General features: G+C 36.4%; 1 protein-coding gene across 1 annotated transcript in view; it reads right to left on the bottom strand.

The window, feature by feature from the left end:
* CSMD1 (CUB and Sushi multiple domains 1) overlaps positions 1-12,020 on the bottom strand; it is a 1,278,503-nt gene that overhangs the window by 313,154 nt on the left and 953,329 nt on the right. The window contains exons 17-18 of the mRNA XM_074819927.1: positions 11,577-11,764; positions 633-821 (exon numbers count right to left, since the gene is read on the bottom strand). Coding sequence (XP_074676028.1) covers positions 633-821; positions 11,577-11,764 — 377 coding nt within the window. The remainder of the gene's footprint in view (positions 1-632; positions 822-11,576; positions 11,765-12,020) is intronic.

Raw genomic sequence — 12,020 nt, 5'->3', positions numbered from 1 at the left:
GTGGTTCCTATCAGAATAATTTTGTTACAACTATACAAGCATTCCACAAAAGAAATTTAGTTGATTCTGTAGTTCATAGAAAAAGAACTTAGAAAAAAATCCAATAATAAAAAAGAGCACAGAAATATTTGCTAGTATAGTTCAGCATTTTAAAAAAGGTTTCATGACAGATCCAGACAGTTTCATATTGCACATCCCCCAAAATTATTAATGAACAAATCAAATTTTTTTAAAAAAAGTCTGTCAAGAAAATTAATTACATAGGCAGATCACGATCTGTTTTATTATTGAGTATCCTAAATTTTGAGCAACCATTTTGGCATTCAGTATTCTAAGTTTAAAGCATAAGTTAAGTTTATTGCCTTTGTTTCATAAATACTAGTTGTGTTGCACCATTTTCATTCACAGTTGAACAGTGGCACCCTCTGAGAATTCTGATTTTTCTATCAGTGAATATATACCTGTAAATTTCGCTGTACATTACAGTACTTGACTGAAAGTTGATACAGAGATGTAAAGTATGGCTTTTATTAAAAGGAGATACTAACAGTGATAAGCTTAATTAGTTCTCGAAAACAGGAGATTAACTTTCTTGGACTTTAAAGCTGCCATATGAAGAACTTCACACTTACCATCACAGCTGGGTAATGCATGATTCCACTGATGGTTTCTTTCACATATGAGTGGTTCTTCATCACTCAGTGTATATCCTGGATCACAGCTAAAAGTTACTGTGGAGCGGATATTAAAGTTGTTACCATGGCGATGGCCATTCACAGGAATCCCTGGGTCAAGGCAGGAATCTGATTCCAGAGTAACACCTGAAACACACAGATTTAATTTGTTTATTTCCCCTTTTCTTTCAGATAGTAAACAGAAAAACTCCCCCAAAAAACACAAAATGACTAAAACAGGAGGGAGAAAGAGTCCCCAAAGGATACTTGTTAGCATTGCCTGAGAACCGATGTGGGATCACTTTAGCTGTTTCATTGACTCAGAGCACAGTTTTTCAATTCTTAATTTCATAGAATAGAGAAGCCCAAATTAAGTAGGAAAAGATGGGAGCTTTAAAGTATATTTTATCAAACAATGAAAAAAAAAGTCAACAAAGGCACCAGACATCTGAAACTATAGGAAGGTTCAAAGTATGAATACAAATTTTGCTAGTATATAAATCATATTTGATTATTCCATTACATCTATTCACTTTCTGATACTGCAGGACAATTCAGCTTTCCTCTGTCATAGTAATGGTTATTTGATTTAGCAAAAAGCAGTGTCAAAAACCTGCAAATTATGAACTCAGAAACTACTTGTTAATTCCTACAGATATTATCCTATGCATCAAAAATAGAAAGCCAATGAACATAGTTTACACAATTGTATAACTCTTATCTGACAGAAGAAGCCTTTAGTAATTATGTCTTATAACAGAGATTGAATGGTGTTTGGTAAATAAACCTGGAGCTATACACTGAACAAGGAAAAAAACTCCAAATTATCAAATGGAGGATCATTAACCAAGCCTTATCCATTATGCTTATAGTGATAGCAAATGATTGTGGAATTTAATCATGTAATGAACTATAATGGATACACACAAGGGAAACAAATAAAGACTCTCTATTGGAATGAAAAGAATTTCTTTTATTTTCTGTTACTGTGTGTGGTGGGTTGACCTTGGCTGGCTGCCAGTCACCTACCCAGCTGCTCTCTCAATCACCTCCTCAGCTGTACAGAGGGAGAAAATAAGACAGAAAATAAGATGAAAAAGCTCATGGGCTGAGATAAAGACAGGGAGATCACTTACCACTTACCATCAGAATCAAAAGAGACTCAATTTGAGGAAAATTAATTAAATTCATTGGCAACTAAAAATAGAGTAGGATAGTGAGAAACAAAGACAAAAACTAAAACACCTCCCCCCACAACCCCTGTATTGGGTTTGTGTGGCCAGGTTTTGTAGGGGGGGGGGGGGGGGGGGGGGGGCTACAGCAGTTTCTTCTGCAAGAATCTGCTAGAAATTTCCTCCATGTCCAATAGAGCCAATGTCAGTCATCTCCAAGATGGACCCACTGCTGGCCAAGGCCGAGCCCATCAGTGATGGTGGTAGCACCTCTGTGATAATATATTTAAGAGGAAAAAAACTGTGCAAGGGAAGCTGCAGCCAAAGAGAGGAGTGATAATATGTGAGAGCAACAACTCTGCAGACACCAAGGTCAGTGAAGAAGGAGGGGGAGGAGGTGCTCTAGGCATGCCAGAGTGGATTCCCCTGCAGCCCATGGTGAAGACTATGGTGAGGCAGGCTGTCCCCCTACATAACACATGGAGGTTAACGGTGGAGCAGATCTCCACCTGCAGCCCATGGAGGATCCCACACTGGAGCAGGTGGATGCCTGAAGGAGGCTGTGACCCTGTCGGAAGCCCACACTGGAGCAGACTCCTAACAGGACCTGTGGCCCTGTGGAGAGAGGAGCCCGCACTGGAGCAGGTTTTCTGGCAGGATTTGTGGCTCCATGGGGGACCTATGCTGGGGCAGTCTGTTCCTGAAGGACTGCCCCCTGAGGAGATGACCCATGCTGGAGCAGTTTGTGAAGAACTGCAGCTTGTGGGAAGTACTGATGTTGGAGGAGTTCATGCAGGACTGCCTCCCATGGGAGGGACCCCATGCTGGAGCAAGGGAAGAGTGTGAGGAGTCCTTCCCCTGAGGAGGAAGGAGCAGAAGAAACAAGAGTGATGAACTGACTGCAACCCTCATTCCCCATTGTTCTGTGTCTCTCAGGGGGAGGAGGTAGAAAAAATTGGGAGTAGTGTTGAGCCTGGTAAGAAGGGAGTGGTGGAGGGAAGGTGTTTTAAGATTTTGTTTTATTTTCTCATTACCCTACTCTGATTTTAATTGTCAATAAATTAAATTAATTTTCCTGAAATAAAGTCTGTTTTGCCCTTGATGGTAATTGGTGAGTGATCTCTCCCTGTCCTTATCTCAACCCATGAGTCTTTTGTTATATCTTCTCTCCCCTGTCCATCTGATGAGGGGGAGTGATAGAGCAGTTTGGTGAGCACCTGGTGTTCAGCCAGGGTCAACCCACCACAACCCCCTTTTTCCCAGGCTCAACTTCACTCCTCCATTCACAACTTCTCTACCTCCCCAATCCTCCCCAAGCAGTGTGGCAGGGATGGTCAATGGCATTGTGGTCAGTCCATAGCAGCTTCTCTCTGCTGCTCCTTCCTCCTCACACTTTTCCCCTGCTGTCATATGGGTCCTTCCCACAGGCTGTAGTCCTTCAGGATAAACCTGTTCCTGCATGGGCCTGTACAGGCTGATGCTTCCTTCAGGGAATATCCACCTGCTCTGACATGGGGCCCACCATGGGCTGCAGTGTGGCTATGTGCTCCACTGTGATCTTTTCCATTGGCTGCTGGGGAATATCTGCCTGGAGCACCTCCTTCTTCTCTGATCTTGGCATTTGTAAGATTGTTTCTCACACTTTCTTCTCCTCAATTCTCATGCACCTATGCAGCATTTTGACCTTAAATATGTTATCACAGAAGTGCCACCAACTTGGCTGATGGGCTGGATCCTGCGGTGGGTTGGTTGGAGCCAGCTGGAACCAGCTGTGTCCAGCACGGTGCAGTCCCTGACTCTCTTCACAAAGGCCACCCCTGCTGCTCCCCTGTAACCAAAATCTTGCCTCCAAAACCTGATACACTGTGTCATGTGCCAGGAAACACGAATGACTGAGGTAGAACCTCTTCAGGTTTGGGAGGGATGGGACATTGTTTCTTCTTCTATGAGAAACTGAGCCTGTCCAGAAGAAAATCTTGAAGATACTGACTGTGTCAGGTAAAAAGATAAGAGTATGAAGGATAGAGCCAGCATGAATCCTGCAGTAAACTGAAAAACTAGAAGCTGGCTGAAAACAGGGGGTAGTAAAACAGTCAAGCCTCAGAGAAACGGGAGACTCAGAGGAGCCTGTACAGGCTTTTTTTGCAACACAAAAACCTGCGGATTTGGGATAAAATCTAGACATATCTTCCTCAAAGCTCTGGCATCCATTGCATTTACTTAAGTATTTTCACATTAATTTCAGTATTTTGGTGCTCGATTAGAAAAAACACTGTAAGTTGGCATGATTTCATATGGGTGATGCCATCACTCATAGATGCTGTGAGAGCCTTGAGCAAGATTAATTCTTCTAAGGTCTTCAAATTTTTTATGTCCTTCCTCCCACGTGACATGAATTTCTATCATGACTCTTTCCAATCTACTTTTTGCCAAAGAAGTTCTTTCCTCAGAGCCAACTGCTGAAAGCACAAAATTCTCTATAGCAGGGCATTAAGCATTTCCTATCTCCTTAGCCCCCTGAACACATTCTGAAGGTGCTGGCCCTCTCAGTTGCGTGTATGTATGTATGACTGTATATAGGCCTATAACTGTTTCTGTGGAAGTTGTACTCTCAGTTTACTGCTTCTACCCTGTTTTATTTATCCAGGACTACCACACAACCTTAAGAACAAAGTAGGAGGGAAAAAATTATTTATCAGGACATAAAGTGAAGGTTTTAGAATTATAGATATGAGGGTTGGAAGCAGGACTATAAACAAAAATATCATAAATAATGACTCTAGCTTGCACAGAGAAATTCCCTGTACCCTCCAGCTATTCTTATATCTCAGTTAAAATTCAGATTTGAAATCTTGTGATCTAGTTTTCATGAGATATCCCTGTCATACCTAAATTCTGGATGAGTAAGTTTCTTCTAGACTTGACTGCATGTTCTTAATGCAAATGTACCATGTTAGCTGACAGAGTTCATTTTTAGATTCCCTTCACCTGGCTTAAACTGCTTAATATAGACTCAAAGAACCCTTTTAAGACTATAATGTTCTGCACTGTATGTTCCCTAAATAAATATTGTGTATGAAATTTTACCTTTGATACACATAAATTTTTTCAGACAAATTATACTTCATGTTTTGAGATATGTTAGAGTAGATGGATGTCCACAGTAGCGCTCTTAGGGTACCCTTCCACCCCTGCCTCAACACATCAACTGCTTTGGGATTCTGAGTCACATATAATAGGTAAACTCATCAGTTTCTTTTTAAAATGATAACTCTAGATTACTTTGGCTATGTTGTTTCAGATTTTTACATGGAGACCAAAAGCTTTAGCAACACTATCAACTTCCAAGTTTCTGACTTAAATAGTGGTGGTGTATAAATAAAAGTCAGCTCAGGCAACAGAGCTTCATTCCCAGGGGAAAATATTCAGTATGTAAGGTTTAGCAATAGAAACATAGCTGAAATAATTTTTCTTTGTTTCTTGGAACAAAGATTGGGGTTTTTTTCTTAATAGGAGATAACATGACACAAGCTTAATAATGGGCAGTACCAAGAGTCCTGACTACAAAAAAGACTATATTAAACTATATATGAGAAAATCTGCACTACAGTGATAAAGTTTGGGCTCATGGTTGGAAAGAGTTGATCTAATACTATTCATAACAATTGGCTCAGTAAATACGATATTACAGTGAAAGACATGTGAAAGCCATGTCTTTTCTCTCCCACCCTATGTAATGTAATATTTCTCAAGAAGAGTGTGCCCAGTAGCTCTCTCAAAAAATGGTTCCTCCACTTCACTCCATGTAGCAGCAGGAATTAGATAAGCAGATAACTCTATCCTACAATTTATTCATTCTCTTTTCAAAGGAACATAACGCACAATACAAAGTAAACAGCAAACATAGAAACAAAAGGTTTTGTATATCACTGAATAATTGAAAAATATGGAGTCATCCTCAAAAACTTCACTCTGTGAATATAAACATCTCAGCAAACATTTATCAACCTGTTGTCGTTAGCTATATTAGATGCTTCATTGATTATTAAAAAGCATATTTTGCAAATGCTTAGAAGTGATTTTTAGAAATTGATTTAATCATTAGATCCCATTAGATATCTAAAGAAGAAATTAATTTGTTGCTGTGATGCATGAAGCATACAACAGCTATACAGTTTTATATACTACATACTCATATATATTTCACACCTCTCCTTTTCCTTTCACAGATCAAATAGTTAAAATCATTAGAAAAATGGAATATTAAAGCATAAGATTGTTAAGAGGTTTTCTAAAGAATGCTCATTGCACAAAACAGATGAAGAAAATAAGTCCGGTAAGGAAAAGAGAAAGCAAAATCCATCTGTGTGCCATAACCACTATGTTACTCATTCATGCTAGCTCTGGAGCAGTTAATGTATTATTCAATGAGTCTCAAAAATGTTTTGATCAATGGAAGTGTTTCAGCTTGAAGCTAGAGTACTATTCTTTGCCATCAGTATAGAATCATCCGGAACATCAATCAGGCAGATGACAAAAGCAATTTTTTGTGCCGTAAGAAAAGAAAATTACCTAATAAAAGAGTTGATCATATAGGTAGACTTATTCTAACAGTTAAGGGAGAATAGTGTAAATTATCTTTGCTTTGAAAATTGAGTAATTTTTTAAAAGAAATAGACCACCCTCTCCACCATAGTGCTTGCTATAATTGTAGGTTGGAATCATCCCCAAAACTTTTGAGTGTTCTTATATCGTCATCAAAATTGTTAATAAAAATATCAGATAGATTTCAATCTAGGCCAGATCACAGTAGGAACCCTACAAATTTGACTTAATGGACTAATAGCTGACTGCTCTTTGTGTAAAAGTTTTCAAAGTTGTTAACAACATCACAGAATCTAGGTGACAGGGTCACTTAGAGATGGTTGCACAGGTGCATTTATGTCTGGATGCATTTTTAGTATCCCCTAGATGGAGACCTTTTCCAGTGCTCACTGAAGTGCTTGTTGCACCTGTAACAATTTCATCTAGACCAAACTTCATTACTTTCTCAGGAAGACTTCTAAAAGCCTTATAATGTCAACACAGAACTGTTTCCTTCCCTTTCTATTCTCATATCTATAAAACCAGTTAACCTGTCAGGAGAGAAATTAGGTTGGTTTGACATAATCTGTTCTTATCAAACACAAATCATTTGTTCCTTATCATCTTGTTTATCATCTTGAAACCAGTACCTTTAAAGAGTGAAGATAAAACTAATGTCTTGATCCCCCTCCCTTCTTTCTTTGAAAGGTGTGTGCCCTTCTGAAATTGTTTGAAATTTCCCTACAGTTTTGAATTTTCAGACATAATTGTCAGTGGAGTGGAGACTGCTGGAGTGGAGACTGCTTCTGCTTTGCCTTTAAGTACAGCACAGGGATTTCAGCAGGCCCTGATGAATAAAATGTATTTAATTATCTCAATATTGTGCAGTGCTCACCTTCCATATGCTGTATTCTTACCTTGTAAATGTTCACTTAATTGTGTTAAGTATATATGGTCAAAATTAAGCTTTTCTGCAAATGTTACAAAACAGGAATAGAACATTTAGTCTTCCTTGTGACAGTTGATGTTTGCTCTAATTCTTATTAAGTAATGATTTTTATTTTTTCTCTTATTTTGAAAATATTTATAGATATTTTTGTTCCTATCTTTCCGTCTCTTGTTCCTGTAACTAAATACATACTTTAGATTTTCTGATTTTATCCTAAGAGATCTGTTATGCTTTGATGGCCATCTATAGCAATGTTTGAATATAACCAATATTTACATGGTTAACTTTTGGGTTACACATCATTAAAAGGGATTTTTAAATACCTACAGAAATCGATAGTATTTTTTCTTTCTCTAAGAAAAAAATACAGCTTTCCACTGAGCTTTGATATAATCTATTTTATAAATGCCTTTCAGAATTCACTTCTAAGGACATTCACCTACCAATTTCTCAAGTTTGGTGTAGTTTAGATATCTGAAAACCACTGACTTTATCACAATTGTGTTGCTTCATTCTTTAAATTCTTGCTTCATTGTTTCAATTCTTAAGAATCATAAACTCTACTATTTCATGGGCACTTTCATAAAAACTGCCTTTGCTATTGGTTCTTATTAGTCAGAGTAAAATCGACTGCTGAAACAAAAAGTTCTTCCTCAATATTCCAAAACCTTTTTCCATTGACTGTGTCCTGCCACGAAAATTTTATGAATCTTTTCTTCATATCCAGACTATACACAAGGATTATTTTTTCTTCAAATGAAAAAGTGCAAGGAAGTATTTTGTTTCTATGTTATCATTGCTAAAACCGATAGTGGGCTGTCTGAATGATCTCAACACTTTGTCAAGTCCATGAAGACTGCATATTTGTGGGCCTAAAAAAGTTCTTTTGCAAAACCAAATCTAAACAAATACCTGATTTTATACACTGAATAATGGATTACCTTCATCTTTTTTACTACTGATAACATTTCATTAAAGGAAAATCACAACACTAATTTTGCTAGATATTTTCTATGACCTAAAAGGAAAGTTTTTACAAAGATGGGTTATCCTTGACTTTAAACAATTTTCCCTGACTATGTAAGAGAATTGTAATATTTATTAAATATATACTGATGTACGTTGTAATATGGGATGATCAGTGTCTCAATGCATAATTAAAATATGATCTCAGTTCCATTTTTCAGATAAATTTTAGTATAGAAGGGAATGTAAATCCATAAATAAACACAGACTTTTAAATAAAGTATCTGGATTTAAGAATTGCTTAATTTTCTTTGAAAATAATAATGTTTTCTTGTTTAAGGACAGATAAATTTCAAAAATACCTTAATAAAAGGTGGCTTTACACTAACGAAATCTGTGGATAAAATATTTCTATCTGGTTTTGTTTAAGAAATAGACTAAGATTGCACAATTTACTTCACAGAATAAGGAGGTGCAGAAAAACACCAAAAACATAAATAAGGAACTTGAGAGATCAGGGAGATGTAAGTGAGGTATAAGGCATGGTGGTGAAAAGGATATAGATGAATTATTCTTGATAAAATTGAATATTTTATCAGTAGCTTTACTTAAAGAATATTATAAGCACTTGTGGTTTGGTTTTTTTTTTTTTGCTTAGATGCATTAGAGTTAAGCTACACTGTCTTGCATTAACTATGTTAAAAGTGTCATCAAAAAGTTGAATTACAGACATTTAAGGCAAGTAATTAACAAATTACCTTCACATCTGAAGCACCTTTGAGGGTTCACATTTTTATTAAAGCTGTATTACAGGCGAATTTTAGCCTAATAGAATATTACTGCCATCTCAGTAGCAACTTGCTATAGCTTATTCTGAGCTTTCATTTTAAGCAAAATTAAGACCCTTCTGCTTCACAGTTCAGTGATTTAATTTATCATCAAAGTTATAGTTGTAACTGGAAGATTTTTAGGACACTTCTAAATAAGACGGTTATTTGAATATCCAAAGAAAATATTCAGAAACTGTTCTTAAAACTTACCATTGACTGCCTTTTCTTCTACAAGTGTAAGAAATGTGAAACAAGTACAAGTTCTGTTGTGATATCTTTAACACTAGCAACTTCTATTGTTAAGCCTTCAAGGGCAATCAAAATAATTTTGGTCTCCCCTGTTCCTGGCATACTACTCAGCACCTCCACTGGGTCTTTCCATCTGGTTTTGTTCTTTGAAAACACTGACTTCCTCTGCTTAGTACTTCCATGTTAGTGGTTATTGTACCTATCTTCCCTCTGGCATGCGCACATTTGTCAATACAGAGGTAAGGATTAAGGAAGAACTTATGTATGATACCCACTACAGAAATGCTTCAGGAACTCCTTGTGCTGACTAGCATGAGAAGAGAGACTGCAACAAATTCCAGTTGCGTTACATGAACATGTACAACACAATGCAACATGGAGACAACTTTTGTTCTGTAAGAAACCTAGTGTGAGAAGAAACCAATACAAAGAGTGAGGCTGTGACTGACTTCAGGAGCCTTGTGGAGCAAATGCACTGACACAGGTATAAAGTGTTTAGCAAGCTCTCTCTGTACAATTTATGCTGTGAATATGGATGTACCCATTCCAGTTGGTGACAGGTAAAAAGTCTCCATTTATATTGCTTTTTTTTTTTTTTTTTTTTTTTTCTTTCTACAGTGTGGACATTCAGGACAAGATTCAATTTCAGTTTAAGGTGCTTCCACAGATGTGTCTATAGGCTTGTTTGGTCTTTAAGCTCCTGTCATAGTCAGAAGAGATCTGATCAACCCAGCCAGGGCAAACTAGGGAACAACTTATTCAGCAAAGTGACAAGGAGAGAAATGTTGTTGTATCAATATATTTTTCTAGTGCCATCCTATCATAACCAGGATGTCTCTATAGAACTGGAAGACATTGCAAAGTACTTGTGAAACATTCAAATCTCTAGTGCAGTACTTGGAAACTAGGTGGCATGGTACCTAAAATAACTCTCTCCATGCTTAGGCAATAGAATACAGCTCGATTTTACTTCAGAGTTTACTGAATTGCTCCCTGGACTCTATTGATTGCACTGACCAGATCTCCATTGCCCAAAATGTAAGCTTCAGTCTCTAGACACTTCTATGTTGATGCTTAAATTTAAAAGTTTAATCTGCCAGCTGAATGTCATTCACAATTACATAAAAGCATAAGAGAAACAGCAGTCACTGTCTGTAACTAAGAAAGGATGTTAAGCTTTTTGTTAATACCTACTGAATTTCAATTGTCAGATAACTATTTAATGGAAAATATAATTCACAAAAAAATAGTCTCACTCCTTAAAGTGAGAACTTAAAATTATTTACTTTTTCTAAAAATTCCATTTCATCTTCTTACTTATTTCTAAATAAAAAATATCAGCCCCCCATTTAAATGTTATTCTACTGAAACAGAAAGATGCCTTATTCAAGGAACTCAATCTGCTCAGAAATAACCTGTGAGACAAAATGTTTAGCTTTTGTTATGACTTTAAAAAATGGAAATATATCAGCCTTTCCTATAAAAGGCGCTTTTGTTTTTTTTAATATTCTATGCATGGGAAATATATGTAAAAGAAGATGAAGATAATTTAGTAGTCTTCTGTCATCTTAGAGCTAACCCAATTTCAAGGTTTAAAGTGCACTAATCAAATCTAATTCTGACATTTTATCAGGCTACCTACAGAAATAGCAGTGAAAAACTAGTGCCATGTGTGTGAGATATTACATTTTTCAACAGTTAAGAAGCTAATATACAAATATTGTTCTAAATAATTTCATAATTAGACCTTCCTCTTTAAGAATGTGTAGGGCAGATATTTTATTACTGTTTTAATTTTTAACAGAAAAAAAGACATTTACCTGACAGGGGACTTAAAATGAAACACAAAATTATAAATAAAGACTGTCTTACCAAACATGACAGCAACATTTAGATCCAATACAATCAGGGAAAATCAGCATCTGCAAGTAACTCATGCAGTATTCTGAATAACATACAAGAACTCATGAAGAAAAAAATTTCCAAAATTAATTAATGGTTTCAGAATTATCTGTCAATACAGCATAGAGTAAACAATTTGTTCTTATACAAATATAATTACTGAAGTTTATTTATTCACATTTATTTGTTCATTTTCAAATTGTTATTTTTGAAATTAAATAAAAGTCTACCAGAGAAATATCAGACTTACTCTCATAGTGAATTAGGAAACCAACACTGGAACGACTGTTGTCTGTAGTGAACAGCAGGTACATATAATTTCCAGTACTGATAAGGAACTGGGGTGCTTGTGTTCCATGATATTCTCCAATTAATGGCGAAGAGTTAGCTGGCCCATCTCTAACTTCCAAAGTATCATAATTAACTTCAGTCTGAAATCTGAGAAAGAATACGCAAGTCAGCTGGTAGGTAGAGGAATGATGTTATTTTCTTTAACTGTTAGAAATGCAACCCCTGTGTAATTCATCAAGAATATTATACATATAAAAATTTGCATATATATGGATCCATCAGTGTATTACTGAAGATAACAACTAAGGAAGGTTTTGCACATATTTTTCCTGGCTTTGTTGTGTCTGGTATCATAAAAAATTTGTAAGGGATGTAATATACTTTAGATCAACCATATGACCAG

Source organism: Strix aluco, chromosome 3, assembly GCF_031877795.1.
Source record: "Strix aluco isolate bStrAlu1 chromosome 3, bStrAlu1.hap1, whole genome shotgun sequence".
Classification (NCBI taxonomy): domain Eukaryota; kingdom Metazoa; phylum Chordata; class Aves; order Strigiformes; family Strigidae; genus Strix; species Strix aluco.
The sequence above is the reverse complement of the archived record's forward strand: the minus strand, read 5'-3'. Positions and strand labels throughout refer to the sequence as shown.